Here is a 22,512-nt window from a genome sequence, read left to right as displayed (position 1 = left end):
GACAAAGTCACATCCAGAAGGCTGGCCTGGATTGAAAGCAAGGAGAGGGGACCTCTTCATACAGGCAACAGGAAACCACACCCTCTTGGTGATCATTTCTCGGGACATTCTAGAACCAGCCGTCATCATAGGTTGATGATGGATGCCTTCAGTCATGACTTGGTTCAGTGGGCCATCTAGACATCTTGCCAGCCTACCGGGGATGTTTCTTCACCCAGCAGGTCTGTGTTTTCAATCTCGTCGATGGACTGCTGACAAGGGCTAAAAGAGGCCTAATGCGGCAGAGGGTTAGTTCAACAATCCGTGGGCTTCTGCAGGCCAAGCTCCACTGAATGGGGGCTAAAGATCAGCGTGGACACTTAGTCCAAAAACATGATAACAAGAGACGATATTTAAGGGATAATATGATATGATTTTTTACCAATAATAAACTTATCACAATAAGCAGCAGGTACTTCACATAATTTCAAAATGGCTGACAACTAATAACATCATAATCTCAAACAGAAGTACAAGGCAGCTACTTAGCAACTCCCCAGTGACATTTCACCAAGTTCATTATTTTCAAATTTTTTATTTTTGAAGCGCTTTGGTACAGACCCATTCAGTGAAAATAGCTTTATGAAAACTGCCAGTATTTTATGCTCTGTCTAATCTATCTACCGGTACTAATTAAGGTGATTGTCAATTTCATGATAACTGAAATGGATAGTTCTTTCTTGTTAAATATACATTTGTACATATGCAGAGTTCAAATACGAAAGTCGCTTAAAGCCATTCTGAAACAATCAATTTGATGAACATAGTAAACTGAAGGTGGCAGCACCCTAGGTCTGAATAACCAAACTTTCAAGCTTCCATTGTTGTGTTTACTTGAAAAGACCCCAGGTGGAGTCAGTGGCTTTTGCATTTGAAGTCTTCATCTTTACTGATTTACATCTCTACAAATATCACAGATTTCAAAAGACTATACCAAGCAGCCTATGCCAAAGTCTATAACAGATTAACTATTGGACGGATGAATATCATGGATGGAAAGGTTACATGGATGGAATTTCCAGGATTTAAATATGTTCTCGTTACATCATAATCGCATCATTTCTGTCAAAACGAAAGAGCATACATACAATTCCATTATCTCCTGGAGTCAATTAGGCTCATCTCCTGTGCAACATGGGCCTAGTTTTGCTGTGACGGGTCACATTTGAACATCAACATCATTTTCGGCTACTCCTCATTGTAGAGGGCGCTGTCTGCGGCCGTAAAACCGTCGGAAACTGCTGCTGAAACCACTCCTCATACTCCTCGATCGACATATCGACGATTTTCTCCCGGCAGAATTCGATGGCGGCGCTGACATCTGGTGAGCAGATCTCCCACTGTCTGAGCGTGGTGAGGACCTTGAGGAGTTTGTAGGCACTGTGTTTACTTCCCTCAACCTGTAAGATTCAAATATCAAAGGATCAATATCATGTTTCAGGTGGTTGTCATATCATTCTGGCCAAAAGTACTCAGTTGAACTCAGGAATGATTGCGGAGACATCTTTGTAATACAGTGTCGGCCAAATTCAACAATCGAAAGGCCTGTTACCATGGCTACGTGTCAAAGAGTATTCAGAACATCACTGATGAGGGTAAGACTTAAAACAGATACGAATTCACCGAACATTGAACGCAAGTATTGAAAGAGAAATTAAAGAGACAGAATACAGATGTACAGGTGTTGAAATACACCAATCAAAGTCATGCATTAGCATTTAGCATATCCGTGGTACTTGAGGTAACCTACAGCAATATGTGCTAGATACTGCTACAAGCAGGGTTAGCATCAGGGAAGATGAAAATGTGAAGGATGAAAGCAGGTCATACATCGACGGCTGTCAAAGTGATCGAAAATAAGTGCATCCTGAGTGCAAAGTCTTCATTCAGTGACCAACTTCAGCCATTCATTATAAACCTTATAAATAAGATAGTAAGAGGCCTGTACTGGTCATAACTAACGTGTCCCTCTGGTTTGTTTCCGCCGCCAACAAAACCAAGATTTGTTTTTCACAATTCACAACAGCTCCAATAAGTGATCAATCATCACCTAAGTAGGTTGGTACTTGTGCCATTGGCCTATTCATGTGAAACAGTGCAAGGAAGTGCTCTAAATGGGGGGTTTGCACTCAGTGATTCCCAGGAGGAACAAAGCCCGGGTGGGTCAGTATAAAACAGGCATCGGTACCTTAGATTGTTTAACACGCCGATTCTGGGGTCGGATTTAAAAGAAATGGCAAGTTATTTACAAGAAAATTAGCAACACACCGTCATAAAATAACAGGAGACACCTCTGAGGATATGTCTACGATGATTTCAGATACAATACTCTGCTGGTGACAAATGTTTACTTCCATGAAACAAGCAGTTTAAACGTAGGGGGTTTGCTGGAGTTCATTAATGTTTCGCAAAATGACGGACTGTTTAAAACACTTTGCAAACAATATATTTCCACCACACTCCTTGTTGGATGTCTTGTATTTTGGAACAGAAGGTGTTAGGTTCAACACCCAATGCAGGGAAAACCATTGCTTTAGCCACAGTCCACTCCAAATCGACCAGGCAGTGAACGAAATCCCCAAGAGCTTTCTCAGTCTGCCATTTTGAGAAAACCTTTGCTAATTTTGAATCTACGTCAACAGCCGTCCTCAGAGGCGTCGAAAATGTGCAAGAGAACACACCGTGATGGGAGTAACAATCACAGGTTGATCACGCTGCAAATTAGAAATGACAGGATTCACTCCAGTGGTGTCATCTGGTGGCATTATGGCAAACCTGTTAGAAAATCCAGCTGATGTGATTACGGGAAAGAAAGGATATTATTGCTGAAACTGGTGAGAAAATGAGTGACATTGGCTGAATTCTTGACATTATGCTGCATGTCTGTTACATTTTCTATGGAAACTTTATTGACAACAACCAAACTAATATCAAGAGTAACCAAGAGCAATAGTACGGGATACCAGGGCATGTCGTGATGGTTCAATCACAGTGACAAAAACCACCTTGTGTGTAGGCCTACCGTGCTAAAATGTAAGTTGTACTTTACGACTTACCATTCCATATTTTGCAAGTTTCTCGATGATTTCTCTAAACTGCCACTCCGTTCGATACTCTTGGGGAATATTGCGTACAAGGTCGGAGAACCTGAAATCAACAAAGGTTTGTAAAAATATGTTATTCTCGGGAAAACAAAGAAGACACTCCATCCCTTGAAAGTGGAACTCGTTTTGTTTTTCAATAGTTCTAATTGCTATAGGATTACAAGTTCTAGCCAAAATGGTGGTTCTATGATCCCATAACATCAAGAACAAGCAAACATTCCCGTCAATTCTTAGTGAGATTGTGGGTAGGACAGTTACCCATTTGTCGTGACTTACCACGGAGAATGAGCCGATGTCCGTCTCAGTTTTTCATTTGCCTTCTCCTCGTGGACGCTTTTCGTCCGTATATCATCGATCGCTCGGTGGAACCATTTGTCGTGACTTACCACGGAGAATGAGCCGATGTCCGTCTCAGTTTTTCATTTGCCTTCTCCTCGTGGACGCTTTTCGTCCGTATATCATCGATCGCTCGGTGGAAGTGACTGCTGATGTTGTTCAGTGCCGTAAACTTATTCTGACAGACCTTGAGACGTTGTCTGTAAGGAGAAGCAAGGAGAATTATTAGTCTAGGAAGGGACGTAGCTAGGGGGGGGAGGGGCGTGTCCAGGGTTTCTGAAACCCCCTGCTCTCTCAGAGTACACATTTAGTACAGGACATGTTCTATTACAGCCTGTGATATTTCCTGGCTGAAATCTTCGGAGTTCCAGATTTCAAAACCTTATAAACTGACATTATTGAGCACAAATCAAAGAATAACCGAGAGATTGTGATTCAATGGAACTTTTCATGAGATGCATATTTTGGGGTCACCCTGTAAGATAACTAACCTTTCAATCTGATGTAATGTGTCGTGTAGATCTAAGGCCTTCTCCTCTCCAACCTCACTAAACCTCTGCCGCAGGCTGTGGGAGAGATGCTGGAACTTGTTACTTGGGAGTGAGGCTTGGTACTCGACGAGAGCTGGTGAGCTCCTGGGCCGGATCATACCAGCTGAGACGGCCCGGGTCGTGGTCGAGCCAAGCCGGCTGTCTGATTGTCCTGAGAGGTCCGTTTTAGTCTGAAAAGAGGATTGAGGAGTGAATTGAAATACGAATTTGGAAATTTTGTGCTGTATCAAACTTTCCCTGGCCAGCGTAAGATTATCTTCAAATGAATACTCACAAATGTTGGTGTTTCCGACGACTTCTTCGGTTTCCGTGGTGTTTTTCCGCGCTGTTTTGCGCTTGATTGTGGCGTCACATCGTTATGTACCGATACAGTCATCTCAGGATTGGCCGGCTGGGACTCTGCTCCACCACCGTCCACCCGTCTCAACGACGCATAATACTCATCGAGAAATCGAAACAAATCTAGAAATGAATACGTATTGTCAATTCGTAGCACCACTACCGTTTTACCTGGCCATCTGAAATACGTCAAGCCTACAAGACTTTGACAGAGAAGAGAGCTCCTTCTGACTGCTGCATACATATGATTAACTCTACCGTTCCAGGATAACGCAAGGGTCGAAGGACAGGGCCGACAAGAACTTACCCCCTCTTCATTTCACGGAAGCTCTTCAAAGGTGTCCAACAGTGAAACAGTCAAAACTGTCCAAAAATGTCAATTTTCAGAGTCTAACCAAACAACGGATCAAGAAACAATTTGAAAACCTGAAATTCTTCTCTTACTTTTATTCTGATTGGTGTCCTCCTCCTCCTTTTCCTCGTGACCTTTTTCAGAAATCGGCGTCGCTTTCCGAATCGCTTCCTCATCTTCCCGTATCGTGTCGAAATTGGGCGACTTCTGCCCATCAGCCTGCCCGATATTGAGCTGCGAGATACTGCTGTTCGGGCTGGAGCTGCCCGTCAGCGAGTTACGGGCTGAACTTGGAGGTACTAACCCCCTTCCTAATCCTAAACTACGCTTGCTGCGATTGGCAGTGAATCGTTTCGTCGCCTGTGAATGAAAGAAAAAAATATTATCTTCAACTTGGATTTATTTTATGTAAGCCTTGAAAGAATGAAGTGTTTTGAAATGATTTCACAGAAAGTGGTAAGATTGATTATAGTACAAAGATCTACAAGCAGAAGTCTATAGATAGGCTCTGTACCAGAAAACTGGGCAAGAAATTAGGTTTAAGATGGAAGCCAGCTTGGTTTTTTGAATATAACATTTTGGTTAGATTCTACCCGGATCTTAAACCCACTGCTAAGTAAGAAAGTTACATCACACAGCGTCTTGACAATAAGCAAGGGTTATATACACACCACACAGGTTTTTGTACAGGTAATTGAGAAAAATTGACTGGAGGCCGAGCAAAATTCTGGGGGATATGATTGCCTCCACTGTTCCACGTCAGTCGCTGATTATACAGCAGGGGTTCATGAGTTGAGAAGCTATGAGCAGCACAGGTCCAAAGTTTCCATAGAGGATACTCACTATCAACACATGCCAAAAACCCTACGAAAGACAGGCGAATTATATAGAGAATATGTATCTGTATAAAGAGGAGAGGATCCGGTGGTTTGAAATAAGATAAGTCTCATCGTTGGCATAACTTTATATTGGATGGAATTGGAAGGGTATTGTTGCAATAGACCTTTGATCAGTTGCATCACGTTGGCAAAGGTAGGCAGTGGTAGACAGTCATAATATCTTTCAGGGTACGATGTACGAGTGTGTGATGTCTATTCTCAAAAATTGTACAAAAGTCAGGGTGCATGTCACCCCATGTTATGTGCAAAAAGGACTATTCACTCTGGTAAGAAGATCGAGTTACGATTGAAAGAACTCTTGGTCGGTTAGGAAATAGTTAAGTTCAACCATGTCATGGATTCATGATGCGCTCATCTTGAATGCAGGACTGAAAGATCAGAAAAACATGTGAATGTATTATGTTCCTGAGTTTATCTAACAGTAGATTTCAACAGGTGCACTGGATTTGTTTGCAGGGAACATTGTTTAGGGTCTTCAAACCAAACTAAACTTCATCATTTTGTCACAAACCTGGCTCAGTCTTCTAGAATAAGATCCTCCATTATGAGATGACTAGAAGAGAGGAGGTCGCGTTATGGAGTTGTATGACATGGGACCATGTACATGATATGCTATGCACATCACCCGCAGCAAAAGGGATGGGCGGGACGAACCATTTTCCAGATGGGGGAGTTCCAAGTTGTGCATGTAATGCAATGCATTCCAAGCAGTGCATGTAATGCAATGCATTCCAAGGAGTGCATGTAATGCAATGCATTCCAAGGAGTGCATGTAATGCAATGCATTCCATGTAGTGCATGTAATGCAATGCATTCCATGTAGTGCATGTAATGCAATGCATTCCATGTAGTGCATGTAATGCAATGCATTCCATGTAGTGCATGTAATGCAATGCATGAGTACAAGTTACAGTATAGTATGTCAGCGGTTGAAAATGAGGTTATGATAGACTGGTTCCTGACCCATTTGCTAGGGGTGTTACACATGTCCTGGCGATGGGATCAGGAACCAGTTTGCCAGAGAAGATTTCGCAACAAACCGGAATAGATATTGAGGATCCTCGTTTAATCTGGGAAGGAAGAAATGTCAGAGATGAAACCACCACCAAGAATCATATTATTTAATACATGCAGCTATAAGGCCGCACAAAATAAATCTATTGTTTCTTGTCTGTGAGGGTAGGGTTAGTTTTAGAAGACTTTTTGTGCCGACATCTGCACCACCTGACAAGTTAAAAAGTTAATCCATCGTTGTCATGACAACTATGCATGGTGAGATAAGAACTACTTGCATGATCAAAACCGCTGAAATGACTAGCACTAATCCTACTGCTGCGTCTGCTGCTGCTTGGGGTGTGACCCCCAAAGAAATGTAACGGGAGAGACAGACGGAAGTGCTGAAAATGGCAGTCGAGTAAAGAATAATAGAAATGAATAGAAGGCGGCTGGACAATGTAGATCTGAGGCATTACTAAAAATCCATTTAAATCTTGTTCATGTACTTTGGACCCCTCTATTAAAGACACCCTTGACAAATACTGTTCCTAATAGGGAGGTGTCCAGTTTACACAAGTCAAATGGAACAGAAATGACCCATTTGGGACCCAAAGATCAATATCATGTCTGCTTTGGAGAATGAGTTTCGGGCAGTTTACCTTTGTGCAGGATGGCTGCGAGACGAACTGGTTCCACGATGTCTCCGTTGTCTTTTCCTTCTGTAACTTCCGTGTTGATACCTTCTGGCCACCGATCTCTCTGAAAGAGCAACAACAAGTGTGTCAAACACGTTTTGGGGATGGAAGAAGTTATGGAGAATACATTCATCACAACAAGTTCTATGATGAAGGATTTGTCTGAATACTTACTTGAAATGCCAGCTTGTACATATCGGCCCCATGCTAGACAACGAGTCTGTGTTCATGGCCTCGAGCAGCCAGTATAGAGCACATAACTGGTGGAATATCGACTCTCTGAAAAGAGATTTTAGAGGAATCAGGATTATACCTATCAGACGGAAGGGATACAAGCTGTTGAACACCTCCACTGCTTGACCCATATCCTAGATACCGTTATGACACTGCGAGGGCTGAGCACTTTTCTTCAAACTCAGAGGAGCTCATCACAACCTACATGAGGTTCCTGCTTGGTTGCTGGGCCTATGGCTATTGGCCCAAGTGCAACTGTACCAGATATAAACTTACTTATGTCTCCCTGGTTCGTCCCGCCCTATATTTGTATGTTGAGCAGTGTAAGGTCTCTGTACGGCCCTTTTCTTCTTCGAGCCTGGTCGAGGTGTGCCAGTTGACGTCCCGCTATGGACTGTGCTGGGACGTGATTTGAAATCACTCCCGGAGAGCCTGAGGACGATGGAGAGAAAGATAGCCTCAATTGTAAACCACATTGTATTCCACACTCAGCGAAATGCTCGGGCTTTGGGATTGGGTCACCCACTGGTGAAGTTAAAACTTTAATAAGCTGGATTCACCCGTCGAGGCTACAGACATGCTTGAGGCGCTACCTCACAATGTTTTCATTGAACAGACCCTTACCCAGAAAATGCCACCTTTCCCGTCCCTGAGTCTAGAGTTGGCATCGGTGTGTCTGTGAGGAAGAAATCTTCCCTCCCTGGTGACATGTAACTGAAAAAAGAAGATACAAAAATATGATTCGATGCCCCAGTGACACTGTTTGGATAGAAAGGGGCAGACCATCTTCAGCTGTTCAATGTTCCTCATGCTTGCCCTGGCGCAGACCACAGACACATTTAAACGCTACTTTCACTCACTTCCTAAGATCGACATCCTCCGCTAAATCATCTTCACTCGACTCCTGGTCACTACCCGTCTCAATCTTCGGAGGCTGCCATTCACGTTTCAACCGTTCACTGCGTTCTCGTAAGGCGTTCTCTACAGCTTGCTGCTTGGCTTGTCTCTCCTGGTTGATGAGGTGGAAGAGGCCATGACCGAGACGCACGTTACGCACCATGTTTCTGTAACAGGGAGGTGAGGGTCAATGAGGACATGTGTGGTTACATGTAATAATAGTACAGGGTTCTGTCCACATTCCCATTAAGATTCCATACAAATTTCTTCTTAAAAAAGCGACCATAAAAAATCTACCATAAAAAAACTAAATTCTCTCTGCGTCTGCCAAAATAACTGATCCATTTCTATTGACGCTTATGGCATGCTTCCGATCAACAAATATTGAAGTAATAAAAACTCTTAAGCACACACGGACAACTTAGGTAGGAATAACAAGAGTGGGGATTAATAACGAGAACGTTAACCAGCCTTACCAGGATTATAGGCCTAGCCGAAGGTTATGACTGGCACATGGCAAACACTACTATTCAGTAGGCCTACTGTGTGGAAACACAGGTCTGTTAATGCTAGACCAAATAGTTCACAATACATGGCAAGCGTACTGTCTTTTTACGAATGAGTGTTCAAACTACATGTATGCCTCGAGAATTTTCTTCTTCTTTTCTGGTTTCACTCCTGAAATGTCTGTAAAGTTACAACTAGTAGTTCGAGTTATCCAATGTTGCCCAAGATTACAATGCTCACCTTCCATGTGTGACCTCTTTGCCGAGAGTATTCAAACCTTTCCGCGATCTCTTCAGAACAAATTTAGCGGGAGTCTGGATAAGAAACAAAGTTATAGCTCATCTCAATGTTCATTTACAGTAGTAGAGTTAGGTCTTGAAACACCAATATTACAGCCAACGCCGCTCGAGCAAGCAGGACTTCACGTCAAGATTGGCCGGTAACCACTGTGTGCGTAAATTAAGCAACATGAAGAATAAACACAAAACAACTTACGTTTGGTTTTGGGGTTTGAACTTTGACCTCTGTATCAGAGTCACTCTCCTCTTCAGGACTTGAATAGGAATCGTCCTCTTCGCTCTGTAACGACAGGAAGAAACGGACGTCGTTTAGAAAACATTCAGACAAATCCAGAATTATGATGGGCATATCTGGACAATGGGCACCAGGCAAAGAGACCTGCCTAGCATCTCTTGTGGACTGTTAGGATCAAACTAGGGACTTCATGACTGCTGGGTCAGAGAACTGAGCCACTACACCACCGTAGCTCAATTCTTGGGCTTGATCAACCAATCTGGATTGTATTCATGACATGAATGAACACATTGGAAGGACACAGACACCGAGGAATAAATCATGATAATTACTGGACGAGTCTGTCTCTGCTGATGAAGAAGATACCTCACGAGTTCCTGCATGTCGCATGCAGACTGCGAGCCATCTTCCCCCAGAGCCTCCCTTACAGCCAACTTGTCTAACTCATCACGCAATCCTTCAAAATTACAAATAACTTCCTGCGATGAATTATTTCCAGTTTTCTGTTCTGTATTCACGAGGTTGTGAGTTGTAAGATGGAACAGGACGCCACGCTCCAAGTCTAATGATCTGCAATGGTGGAGGCGGCGTGGCGTGCTGGAGTTTTGAATTTGTTGGAAGTAACGTGTTGAGCTGCGTGTGACACGTGGTGATGTCACGGAGAGACGAGGTTCGAGTAACGACCGACGTGGTCCCATTGGTTGACGGGTCGTCATCGTGTTTTATCAATATGGCGTAACTGATAACCACAGCCGAATGTCCTGTATCTTGTATCCATGAACAAAGATCTGATGCACTGTTTTCCAAATTTGAAGTTTAATGCGTCGACTTCGACTGGCTGACGATCGTGTTCAACATGAAAGTCAAGATTTTAAGATGCCAGATTACTCCTCGATGACTTGAGGTCACAGAAGTACTGCTCCTTTTCACTTGATATCCCGAGAATATAAATCAGAAGAAAGTCTGATCACAGGTAGTAGTATTGCGAACTCAATGCCTTCCAAAACTAATGTTTACCCATAACATGTATAAGTTTGTATAGATGTAGCTTCCCTGATGTTTTACTTGGATCAGGATAATCCATATCAAACTGTGCCTAATTTTTTACTCAACTTAATCTCCACGGCCCCTCCTGTTATTCGATGTAATTGCAATGTTAATCCACCACAAATAAGTCACATTGCATTTGGTTGGCACACAGCAAAAATCACTAATCTTGGACAAGACACTTAACTGGACTTTATCCATGCTTAATTCAGCAAATGAAAAGAAAAATTTTGAATTTTTTTGATAAGTTTGACATCATGGTGGGATTTACTCTTACATGTTTTAGACTGTGTGTCGACTTATCACAGAGGGATGCAAGACATGACTGATTTGTATATTCAAATGACGTTGATTTGAACACATTCTCATTTAAATAAACAGTGAGATATTATCTGCTGGGTTATGCCTTCTTCAAGAATTAACACAAAATACGGAGAATTGACATGAGAAACTAATTTCTCCAAGAACTGAAATGAACAGGATGTTGAATTTCGTTAGAAGCATCCAACCCAAGCAATGTCATTAGGCCCACTGGTCTATCTCATGATGAATCAGAAACTCACTCAATAATACATAAAACTGTAAATCAAAATCGTCTCATCCCATTGTCATCGCAATGGCTTTCAACACCTGATGAAATTATAATGAAGTCAATACAATACAGTAGAACCTCCCTTAGCGGACACCTCTCTACTAAGGACACCTCTCTATTAAGGACACTAGTTTCGGTCCCAAATAGTTCATTTACATTCATTTTGACCTCTCTAATCAGGACACCTCTCTATTAAGGACAGCACTTGTCAGTCCCGATGGTGTCCTTGATAGAGAGGTTCCACTGTAATTTCATAATGCAACACTGCACTGGGTGCAGTCAACCTGTTTGCAATCACGGTATTATCATCCAGCTGAGAATAAATTATTTAACACAATTTGCGTGATGATAATTCTCAGGGGAGAAGCTATCTCACTAATTGATTGATTGACATGTAGTTATCTTCTCTCTGTTTGATTGGGTGAGGTTTATGTGGTGTGTCCACTCAGTGGGAGACGCTTTGGGTTACTTGCCAAATGACTCAATCTTCAGCCAGTGAAATTCCTTTTTGCATGTTACTCCTGAGGTCAGTAGCCTGATGGCTTCTGGTGCCCCCTAGTTCAGCTTGGCACCCTGTAACTACTACTGTAAAGACTTCTCGATCATGAGGCTGACCCTCTTCCCCAGTGATATCCCTACCCAAGCTCTGACATTACAGTGACAGCAAGCAAAGAAAGGTGCTCCTTTACCAGTATCAATCATGATCAATAGCTTTTCAATCAATGTCATACCATGTGATTGATGACAGCAACACAGCCTGCTAATTGAATTCATCAACAAAAGAAAACAATTAATCTTAAGATTGATAGCGAATAACAACAGTGACTGAAAGCCATACTTGATCAACATGATCATAATAATTAATACTCAGTAATCAGAGGAGAGGAGACTATGAAGAGTTGGATCTCTAACATGTAAAATACTAGTAACATAAGCCATATAGATTAACGAAGTTGCTTTTTTCTGCCACGATCTTTAGCTGTCGAGTCCAATGATGTGAAAATGGCCCTACCTCATCCCACTGTCCGAGGGCGTGCATTATTAGCTTCCTCTCGTCGAGGTAGAACGGGTCACCGATGCCTTTGTACGGTTTATACGACACCGCCCAGAAGCCGCGCTGCGTCATCTGATCGTATCGTCGATCATAGTTATCTTTCCGCACCTCATCACGACTGGGTGTTGAAGCTGTGTAGATTGTCGCGCTCCTTGCGTCGATTTTGATGGCACGGTGGGACGGTGAGGGGGGCGGTCGCATCCGCACATAGCTACGCGGGTCAGACTTTGTTGGGGACGGCATTTCCCCAAAGTGAACTGCAAGAAAAAAGAAAGTGACCTCGTGTTATAAAACTAAGTCACAGCAGAAAAGTGGCCTTGAAGAGATGTGAAGTGGATAGTGGCTTTGGATCTCAACTCTAATAATGTACAACTTGATACAAACCTCGATGACTCCACATTTTGATGAAACAATGTAAGAAATAACATGAGAAATCTTTCAAGATATATCCTCAGACCACAAACTGAATCAACGTCTCAGCACGCTCACCAAAACACTACCAATAACACAAAAACCTGACAAAATTTGTAGATGTTTGGTTACCAAATTTTTATGACAGACATAATGTGAAGTATCCATTAAAGTTGTTATTCTTAAATAGTATACAATCGGCCACTCCTGTGAAATGTATGCACATAAACATTAAGTACTTTTCATGAATTTATTCTGTTATAATGGCGTGGTTAGGCCAAACAAAAGGAATTCATCGGTGTGTTTGATTTCTCAAAGTCCAACGTCAACAAAAACAATGTTGATAAACAGATTGAACTGATATGAACTATAGTTCTGGGCCCTAAAAAACACATTAGTTCAATGAGCTTAAGCAAATTGTAACATACACCAAAAGACATACAGCGGAACCTTCCTTTGTGGACACCTCTGTAGGCAGCATCGAGGACAGTGGTTTTGGTTCCGAAAGGACATGACTGGCAGCTTTTGGGGGCCTGTCACTCAAGTCAAGAGCCAATTGACTGACTACCGAGTGAGTGTTCAGTGAAATCGTACAATTGATGTTGATGGGGCCTTGGCCTTCCCGTGCATTGCCAGTGGCCTTGTGGGCCGTGTGGCGGAGCTAACTGAGGCCGAGCAGAGCATGCGAGGTGAGAGCCAAGAGTGAGGGGACACGATTCTTGTGACAGCTGACAACAGTGACCGAGTCACTCACTCTAATTTCATGATTACCTGCCCTGCCTCTCACTAACTTGACAAGATGAGACTCTCTCATGCCTTAGCCTTACTTTGACAGGTTGCATAGTTGTGACATTCTTTGGGGTCACCCTGTACACCTGTACATTTGTACATGAAAATGCACTACAAACAAATCAAAACATTCGCATCAAAACTTTTTCAAAGGCAGTTTTTCACCAAACGCATAAAAGCAGCGCTTTCAAATTCGCGCCTATCGTTCCTTATTACAGCATCAATTGTTACATCACTCAATTAGTACGAGTGAATAAATTACCTCTTCACAATATGCAGTTATTTGAATGATTATCCTCATCAAAAATTTATGGGAAACATGGTCGACAACCCTATTCGTTCGAATTTCCCATCCTGCAGTAATAGCTCTTCCAAGAAACTGGTTGCACTCCACTGATCTTAATAAATAATGAGAAACATTTTCAATCTAAACTTGACTTTTAATCAATCAATGATACGAGAGCAGGAGAAAATTGTCCTTTATGTTTTTGAAGAAAGCTCTTCAGAGTTGGCGAAAAGCATTTCCAATTTTAGTGAAGGGTGAGCGTTGGGAAGAGAAGAGCCAATTTACGCTAATAGACTGTTGCTGGGCAACTGACCGATACAAATCAATACCACGTGCTGTCCCCCCCGGCATTGTCCTGTGCATTATGGGCAAGTCACCCCCGGAGACGGGAGTTACCTGTGATCGGGTAAGACAGTCACTTGTTTATGGCTCTTGGACAAACCATTCTCATTTTGGCCTGCACGCACGGTTTTGCTCTACATCCAGGAGTCGTCAGAAACATTAACGATAGGAATACACGTGATGTGTAAAACATGGCAGTCGCAACGGCCCCTGACCATTTTACAGTAGTGGACAGCCCAACAGATGATTAGTTCCTACATGTTAGGATAGAGGAGCCACTGTACTGTTATCAAAACGGGAAAAGGGGGACGTGGCCACCAATTTTTTTCGATCTACCGTATTACAAATTAACGAGGATAAAATTGCGAAAGAATAGCAGGGGCTGCCTTGCCCCCATCCTGAGCTTCAGGGCCTTTCACTCGGCACATCATCCTGAGCTCCTTCGAATCCTTGCATATTAGTACCCGGGGAGCCTACAAGTGCGTTGACGCTGGTAGTCGAGGTTGTCTCTCCCGGCCCATGTTGCTCGAATTCCCCGTCCCTCATTCGACAGTATACCTTACAACGTAGCCTATCAGTGTACCTTGGAGATACCAGAGCAAAAACTGCTCGATGTCAAACTCGCGTAAAACAACACAATTAGACGAGTCCACAGTAAACTACTCACCTCTGTGTTTCGCCATAGCGTCTTCGTCTGTTGACAAATTCTAATCTATCACTTCCCCTCGGCAGTCTGCCTGTCACTCTTGCTTCGTGGTGACATTGGCCAAGTATCCAAGAGTAAAACTCAATGAAATCCAGGCCATCGATTGATAAGGTCTCAATATAGGTTTCCTCAGAATGTATTGATTAAATTCTTAATTAGTATTGATCTTTAAAATAACTCCACGCACATGGAAATTTTTGAACTTCAGATTGTCTGGAGATGTTACTAGCGAGCTAAGAAATGATGTCCTTATACTCCAACTCAGACAATATTGTCCTGTCGCTATAACATGTATAAGACTGGGGGACGTCGAGACGAAGTCACAATCAGGCTGGACCATTGTTTTTTCTTACACTGTTGATTTGGACTTGGCCATAGCTATTCAAATGCGACTAGCAAATGTTTCAACATCATAGTCAATGACTGGTTGTGACACGTCCTCTCTGTCACAGGACAAACTCTCCTTTCTCACTGGGACAGAGCAATGCTTTATACGCGTCTCAATTCACCGAGCTCAATTCGAGATGTGACAGTGCATGGACTCAAAGTTGACTATGTTGGCGATCCTGTCGTTGAAATACTAGTACGTCACAGTCATCTGCTTGTCTTAGCATTGACACATTCACGCATCACATTCGAAGGGGGAAGCGAGGTAGGTACCCAATGACGCCACGTTGAACACCAAAAGAAAACGGTTTCACGTTTTTTCATATACCATATTTATTGATTTAAAACATTGATTTAAAACATATCCACTGGGCTGTTTCATCAAGCACGTCATCCCAACATCTACGAAAGACAAACAACAAACTGAGTATCATATATTCTTCAGGAAATTTCATTCACTATAGTATCATTTAACTTCACGCCAACGTTATAGCCCTGAGAATCAGACCAGGGCAGGTTCTTTTTCTGTTAACGGAACCCCCGCCTCATCAGACTGAGTCTCCGCCGTCCTGAAAAGAAAAGAGGAGAAATTTACATATTCACCCCAATGTAGCTTCCAAAATAGAAAAAAAGATATCTGTACTTGGATGATCAGAAAACAAGATCAGTAAGAAGAGAAAAAAATACTGCGGCAGATTCACCGGGAGTCGAACCCGTGACCAGCCGATCCACAGTCAAACATTCTCAGCGCTGAACCGTCAAGGCTTTCACGCTGTAATGGAGATTTTATGCGCCTCTTATATGCGATATGCAAAAGAGCGCGAAGCAATTGTGACAAGGTGGCGCAGGTGGCAGAGTGATTGTCCGAAATAGTTCCAAGTAATCGTATATTTCGATAGTTGTACAGATTTTTCTCAACATATCCTATCCATATACCTCAGTGATATGAAAGATTATGTTTGCAGTTGATTTAACGTTTAAATGGCCGTTTTTTAAAAGTTTTTAAAAATCGAGGTCAGCAGGGTCAGAGTCAATCAATAGGTGGTTTTGAAAGACTCTGGCAGGGTCAAAAGAAAACATGTAGTTGTTGGCGCCGATGATGGACTTTCGTTCTGCATTGGCACATGTCTAGGTTTACAAAGAAAACTTACGTTCCGAAATTCTCACCATCTTCTAAAGTCTCGGGCAGTTTCTTGTTGAGCGTCTCTGGGAGGAAGAAATTACAAAGCCCGGCAGTGATGGCGATTGTTCCCAGAATTATGGCAGGAAATGGCTGCCACACGGTGGACTGAAACAAAGGCGACGATGATGAAAAGAGAATTGACGACAAAACCGCCAGGTCAACTCTAATGCGTTTTCTAATAAACACACATCGTGCTTCTTGAACTATGCTTCAAAGTTAGGTTTAAAAAGCCAAGGAAATAACTCGCTCAATGAATTGAAAAAGGGTCAAAATCGGCTGCCCGATTTCTTTCAACTGAACTGATAGTTTAGATAGAAATCTAACAGATGAGATGGAAAGTGCCAGTTCAGATATAACATTAGGTTTAGATGGGATTCCAATACCTACCAGTCTTGCTATCTGTGGAGCCAGCAGGCCACCAACCCTCGCGAACAGGGACGCACAGCCTACACCAATACTCCTAATGACTGTTGGGTAATACTCAGAGCTGTGGAGGTAGCCCCCGCAAAATGCGGCCGAGTTGGCCACTTTGCCTAGGAACGAGACTACTAAGAGGAGTGGCCACAAATCTGGAAGGAGACGGCGCAATCTGAGATGACAGGTAATAGTTGAAATGCAGATGACACGTCATGTTTTGAATAATGCAGATGACACGTCATGTTTTGAATAATGCAGATGACACGTCATGTTTTGAATAATGCAGATGACACGTCATGTTTTGAATAATGCAGATGACACGTCATGTTTTGAATAATGCAGATGACACGTCATGTTTTGAATAATGCAGATGACACGTCATGTTTTGAATAATGCAGATAACACGTCATGTTTTGAATAATGCAGATGACACGTCATGTTTTGAATAATGCAGATGCCACAGGATTTTAAAATCGGTTCAGATCGTACATGCAAATGACATCTAAAGGCAGATGACACATCATTTGAAATCAGACGAGGGCATTTCATTCAAAAACAGATGGCAAAGTCTGCAAGCAGATGACACTTTGTCTGAGGACAGTTGACATAATCTTACAGCAGATGACACCTGATCTTGGTGCAGATGAGCAGATGACACATGCTCTAAAAACAGACGATAAAAGATGTCAAAGCAGGGAACACGTGATTTAGAAGCAGATTATAATATGTTTCAATGACCGTCGATTACCAATCGACAACGTTTGTACAGTGGCCATCTTTTTGAAATCAATCTACTTACAATCAACGTATAGTAACGGAATGCAGATAAAGAGGGCGACACCTGAAAACACGAGAGAGCCCATCATCGAGAAACGTCTCCCAACTTTATTAAACAACACGTAGACGACGAAGTAGCTTATAACTGCGGAGGCTCCGCTTGAGGCCAGGTTGACAAAGATCGAGAAGCCGAAGCCACTCGCGCTGAACATCAAACCGTAGTATATTGCACTATTCGAGAACCTGAAAAAAAAGCAGTTCATGAGAGGTAGTATTCAAATCAAATATAAGTCTGGGACAACTAAAACTGTTACCCCGCTGCGGTAGGACAGATGTTCTGGGAGTGAGTGTACTGGAACAAAGGAGTATGCGCTCTTAGTAATGATGTATTGAATGTCCTGGTTCTCTTTACAATTATACTTAGTTATCCGTCACCATATAATAGGGCAGGACTCATTTTCAGTGGGACAACTGCTGCACCGGCTATCTGCCCCAAGACTTGTTTTTTTTCACGAACCAAGTGTTGGTTTTGGGGTTTTAGCAAACATTTAGAACTGAAACTCGCACTCACCAGACATAGAACGACAGCAAGGATCGCTTCCTCAAGTTTGGCGTCCGAAAGAGATCAACAAAACTGGTCTCAACCGGTTTGGCCTCAATGTCAATGGAGGCGACAAGTTTTCCTGTCTTTGTGATCGGGTTCTGGTTGAACTTGGCGATTTTCCGGAGGAATTGTTCCGCTTCATCCAGCCGGCCTTTCGTAACCAACCAACGAGGGGACTCGGGGATGATGCTAGAAAACAGATGGGGTATTGTGATGACATCAGAAATGAATAGACAGAGTATTGTGATGACGTCATAGAGAGGGTACTGTGATGATGTCATCAATGAATAGAGAGTGTGTTGTGATGACGTGCGTCAGAAATGAATAGCGAGTGTATCTCCCAATGAGAGGATAGTTAACATTTGCTCCGTAGCAAAAGTGCGCCTTAAACAACCATTACAAATGGCGAGGCTTGGAGACTGCCTCAAGATTACTTACAATTTCCCAAGAAGGAATATTATTGGAGGCACAGCAAATGCCCATTGCATCGAGTAGTGGTCCTTGATGGAATATCCCACAGCAGTGCAGAGCAAAACACCAACATCGAAGCCCCATTGGTTGAAAATACCCACGGCAGTTCGGTGGCGTGGTCCCATCATTTCGACGACTGCAACGTAAGGATTTGTACAGGAATATCGTAAGGATGAACGCAAATCATTAGGCACTGTTATTGGCCGATTCTGGAAGGTGCCAGTGCAACACATTAGATCAGACATCATGTGCTCCAGAACTGTTGACTCTGGGACACCCAGAGATTGGTCTCAAGAGGATGAGCATGGCCGAGACCAGAAGGGCCACTGGAACTGGAATAGGCAGACGACATTGGTTTCCTGGACGAAGAAAAGAAACCTCCGGATCAGCTCCAGCCAGCCACGGCAGAGAAACTGAAAGTTGACATTTCGCATTCGCCTCTTAATTCGTTGACTTACTTATAACATACGCGCACGTATAAACGGCTCCGGAAGTCGCTCCCAGCATGAATCTAAAGACGGCATATAGCGGGTACCAGGGGACGTAGATGGCGACAACGGCGAAGAATACCTCCAAGATAAGAGCCAAGAGGTAGGCCTTCATTCGACCGAAGCTGGAAGAGGGAAAACAATCATGCATGTGTCCTGGGATTTCAACCTCACTAACGCGACCACCGCGGTAACGCGACCATTCAACCTCGGTCCCATGAGTGGTCGTGTTACCGGGGTTCCACTCTAACGTATTTCCCCTTGATTATGCCTTAAATGGACAACTTAGGTTTGGGATTTACCTATAGCCAGGAAGATAACACCCTTAATTGACACCATGCGCCGCCACTTGTAGTATGACACTAGTGCTGACCCCTGTTAATGATTTTCGCAAGTGTTGCGAGGCAGTTTTGGGCATGGCTTGCGAATTTCAGGCAGGCCAAAGGCTATACCCCATTCTAGTGCATTGTTTATTGCAGTGTAATGATTTTTCAATGATCCTGATGGGAGAAGTTGCGGTCCTGCTGGTAGCTGGTTTTGTATGGAGAATTCACATATCTTATGCTCAAGTAGCGATCAGTGGGCTGTCACACGTGCACGACCGATGGGGACATATTGATACCAATTTTTTTTCGCAAGCTCGCCTACCTATCCGATATGGAACCGAAAACGAGGCAACCAATCAAATAGCCGGTCATATATATCGTCTGCAGCATGGCGATCATCCATTCTCGGTCGCAGGTGAGGGAGAACTAGAATAAAAGAGGCAATCGGTAACTTTCGCGTGCGCTAATTTACGCTCGGAAGTGGTCGGGACAACTGTTTGGTGCTTTGGTCACACCTCTGGGCCGAGTGTCAAAGAGTTTGCATCAGACTCGAGGCTGACGAATGGCTTATCTTCCAACTTCGTGAACCAGACAAGGTTTAATCTCCAAGCATCCCCTTGATAACGGTTGCTTAGTGATAGACTAGCACCGTTTACTAGCGTACTTTTGCCCTACGGAGCAAATGCTAGCTATCCTCTCGTTGGGTGATTGAGGTTGATCCTGGGTTGGTAGGTAAATCTTACCTGGTCCACGAGCGTTGAGGTGTAAGCCTCTGAACTAAACTCCCAAGCTTGGCATTTCTCAGACGTGATGGTTCCATCAAGCTGCTTGGAGCGGTTCCATGACGTGAGGTCCTCAAACGAGTATCTAGAGTGAGGCAATTAATCAGAAATAAATTTTTGCCAAATTGTTTTTTCTTACTTTTGATTAAAGGCCTGTCCTCGAGCCTCATTCTCCGCCGAGGCCGTGGGATGAGCCAGGAGGCTTGTTACATAAATGAAATATGCAGGTCACCGGGTAAAAACAAGTGAGGTTAACAAAATCATTTTCTGTGAACAAAATATGGTTACAATACGTCATTGGCCCGAGTGTGATCCAGGTCACAGATGCACAGCAATTTTCATTTTAGTCTATTTTGTTCCATCACGTATACGGGTTGTTCAGATTGGGACCTCGTAATGATAAGTGCCATCGGGTACATGACACCGAGCGCATATATAGGTTGCTGCAGTTCAAGGCCTCAGCTGATCAGCAGTAACCCACATTATCTTGGTAATGAGGCATGCGGGCAATAATTACAATAATGGTACTAAATTTGTTCCTCTCAGATAGATAATCCCTAGATCAAAATATACTCAACCGATTGTAGTAACATCTATATATCGGTTTTGTGGTTCGACACGTCTACAACAAATCACCTGCACAATAAACCCCGCGTGAAAGGGATATATCGTAGGTGGAGGAAGGCCTTAAATGAATTGCCGAGGTCTGTTTTTTATACCTGCTATAGTTGAGCACGTTTCCATAACACTGCCGACAGGTGGCGCTTTTCACGTCATCCGGGCAAGTGATAGGTTCCACAATATTCCTCTGCTGGCTTTCTGTCAGATTCCTCAAGGCTGTCACATGGCACCAATGATCTTTGTTCGCTCCGAGAAAGACCATTGAGGCGGCGTGCCAGCCGGAAGAAAGATACGAAGCCGAGAAGAAGAAAAACACCAGAATTTGAAAGCGACCGAATTCTCCGATTTTTATCAAAACATCATCGAATGTTCCCATGTTGAAGACTGTGATCTGCAGGAAATGAAAATACTCTAGACTCATCGATCTTACACCGGTTCAATCTCGGGGCCTGATCGCCCCCAGTACAAAGGCCCTTCATACCTTATTGGCTCAGGGCCTATCTGCCCTTGCTGTGAAATAATCGACACAAAAATAGCCAAGGGCAGGATGTGGTGTCATGACCATCGCAAATGTTAGACAACTTGTTGTCATCCCCCTCTTGTTTATCTCGATTGGCATCGAACGACGAAAGGCATTATATATATATATATTGTCCCTCCTTATAAGCTCCCAAAATGTCGCCAGTGTATGGCGCTCGTGGCAGACTCACAAATGTAATGCATATAGCGATATCTACTTCAGTTTTAAAAGCCGTTAGACTTAACGCTAAGTAAAGTTAACGCAAGCGTTAGCGATAAAACTTGTTTTGAAACACACGGCCCAGGAAACGATATAACATACCTTTTTCGTAGGAACACACAGCTGCTGTTAAATCCTTTAAATTTCACCGGCCCGCACTCGCACCTTTTTTCGATTGACCGATGCCGTGCAATGCCAGGCGATGCATTGCTTTTCAATGATGTTGTCCATCCACGTGACCTAGCGGAAGTACCAATGACATAATGGCCTAGTACATGCTTGACCAATGAAAATGGTTATGATTATTAAGGGTTGACCATAGGCACCGCCATTTTGATCAGAACCTGGCACCCTAAAACAATTAGAATGCCTTCAAAATGAGGTGAAACCCTGAACACTGTCATCGGGAAAAAGAACAGACTCACACCCTTGAAATTTGCTTTCAGGAATTTTAGGATACCACGGGTCATAAATGCTGATATTTATATGAGCTGGACTATACTAAACACTTAGGCCTATGCATCACTACGACATATATCATCTGCCACAATTAACCCGTGACGTAAGCAAAATTTGCTAATGATGGAAGTTGGCCAACTTCCATTATTATGGAGTTTTGGCAAAGCACTCGAACCGTCCACGTGGACACCTGTCGTAAACAGGAGCTCGAACAATGGAACAGGCGTTCGCGTTGGCGTTTCGGGGGCTTTGTGAAAACTCACATAAGCAGAGCCGAAACAATCCCGGTGTAACAGTAACAAATGCCCCCCCCCCCTGGAAAAAGTGTCCGGCCCTATTGTATTCGGCAATATGGTTCTATAGAGACACTGACCGTCAATAGCTCAGAGATTGAAGCGCATAATAGAATCCTTTATTTCCCGGGAATTCTATCCTAGGACATTTTAAACTTCTACACCGGCATCACAGCCAGAGCACTCACTAGTCAGAGTCTCACAATCAGTCGTCATCCTTCCGTTAGCACGGGATCTTTCATAACCGCCGAGGCT

At 43.3% G+C, this 22,512-nt stretch overlaps 2 protein-coding genes across 2 annotated transcripts; both read right to left on the bottom strand.

Annotated features, from left to right (window-relative positions):
- Window positions 1-259: 259 nt before the first annotated feature.
- LOC135503015 (coiled-coil domain-containing protein 60-like) lies at window positions 260-14,785 on the bottom strand. The gene is given in 18 exon segments (XM_064796269.1): window positions 260-1,439; window positions 2,721-2,753; window positions 3,096-3,186; window positions 3,420-3,541; window positions 3,544-3,679; window positions 3,971-4,200; window positions 4,305-4,492; window positions 4,814-5,081; window positions 5,565-5,585; window positions 7,276-7,375; window positions 7,486-7,590; window positions 7,822-7,977; window positions 8,170-8,259; window positions 8,406-8,609; window positions 9,190-9,263; window positions 9,445-9,528; window positions 12,135-12,433; window positions 14,672-14,785. Coding segments are annotated over 18 exon segments (2,439 nt in total). The 5' UTR covers window positions 14,688-14,785; the 3' UTR covers window positions 260-1,217.
- A 686-nt stretch (window positions 14,786-15,471) lies between these two features.
- On the bottom strand, window positions 15,472-21,757 carry LOC135503166 (organic cation transporter protein-like). The gene is made up of 11 exons (XM_064796562.1): window positions 21,608-21,757; window positions 20,865-21,157; window positions 20,107-20,230; window positions 19,686-19,789; window positions 19,008-19,162; window positions 18,517-18,685; window positions 18,046-18,267; window positions 17,497-17,717; window positions 16,668-16,849; window positions 16,249-16,385; window positions 15,472-15,666 (listed from the first exon to the last, which is right to left on the bottom strand). Exons 2-11 carry the CDS (start codon window positions 21,140-21,142, stop codon window positions 15,600-15,602), a joined length of 1,659 nt encoding a protein of 552 aa, XP_064652632.1. The 5' UTR covers window positions 21,143-21,157; window positions 21,608-21,757; the 3' UTR covers window positions 15,472-15,599.
- Between the last annotated feature and the right edge of the window lie 755 nt (window positions 21,758-22,512).

This window comes from Lineus longissimus, chromosome 19 (assembly GCF_910592395.1).
Source record: "Lineus longissimus chromosome 19, tnLinLong1.2, whole genome shotgun sequence".
In the NCBI taxonomy this organism is placed as follows: Eukaryota; Metazoa; Nemertea; class Pilidiophora; order Heteronemertea; family Lineidae; genus Lineus; species Lineus longissimus.
This window is presented reverse-complemented; position numbering and strand designations above follow the sequence as displayed.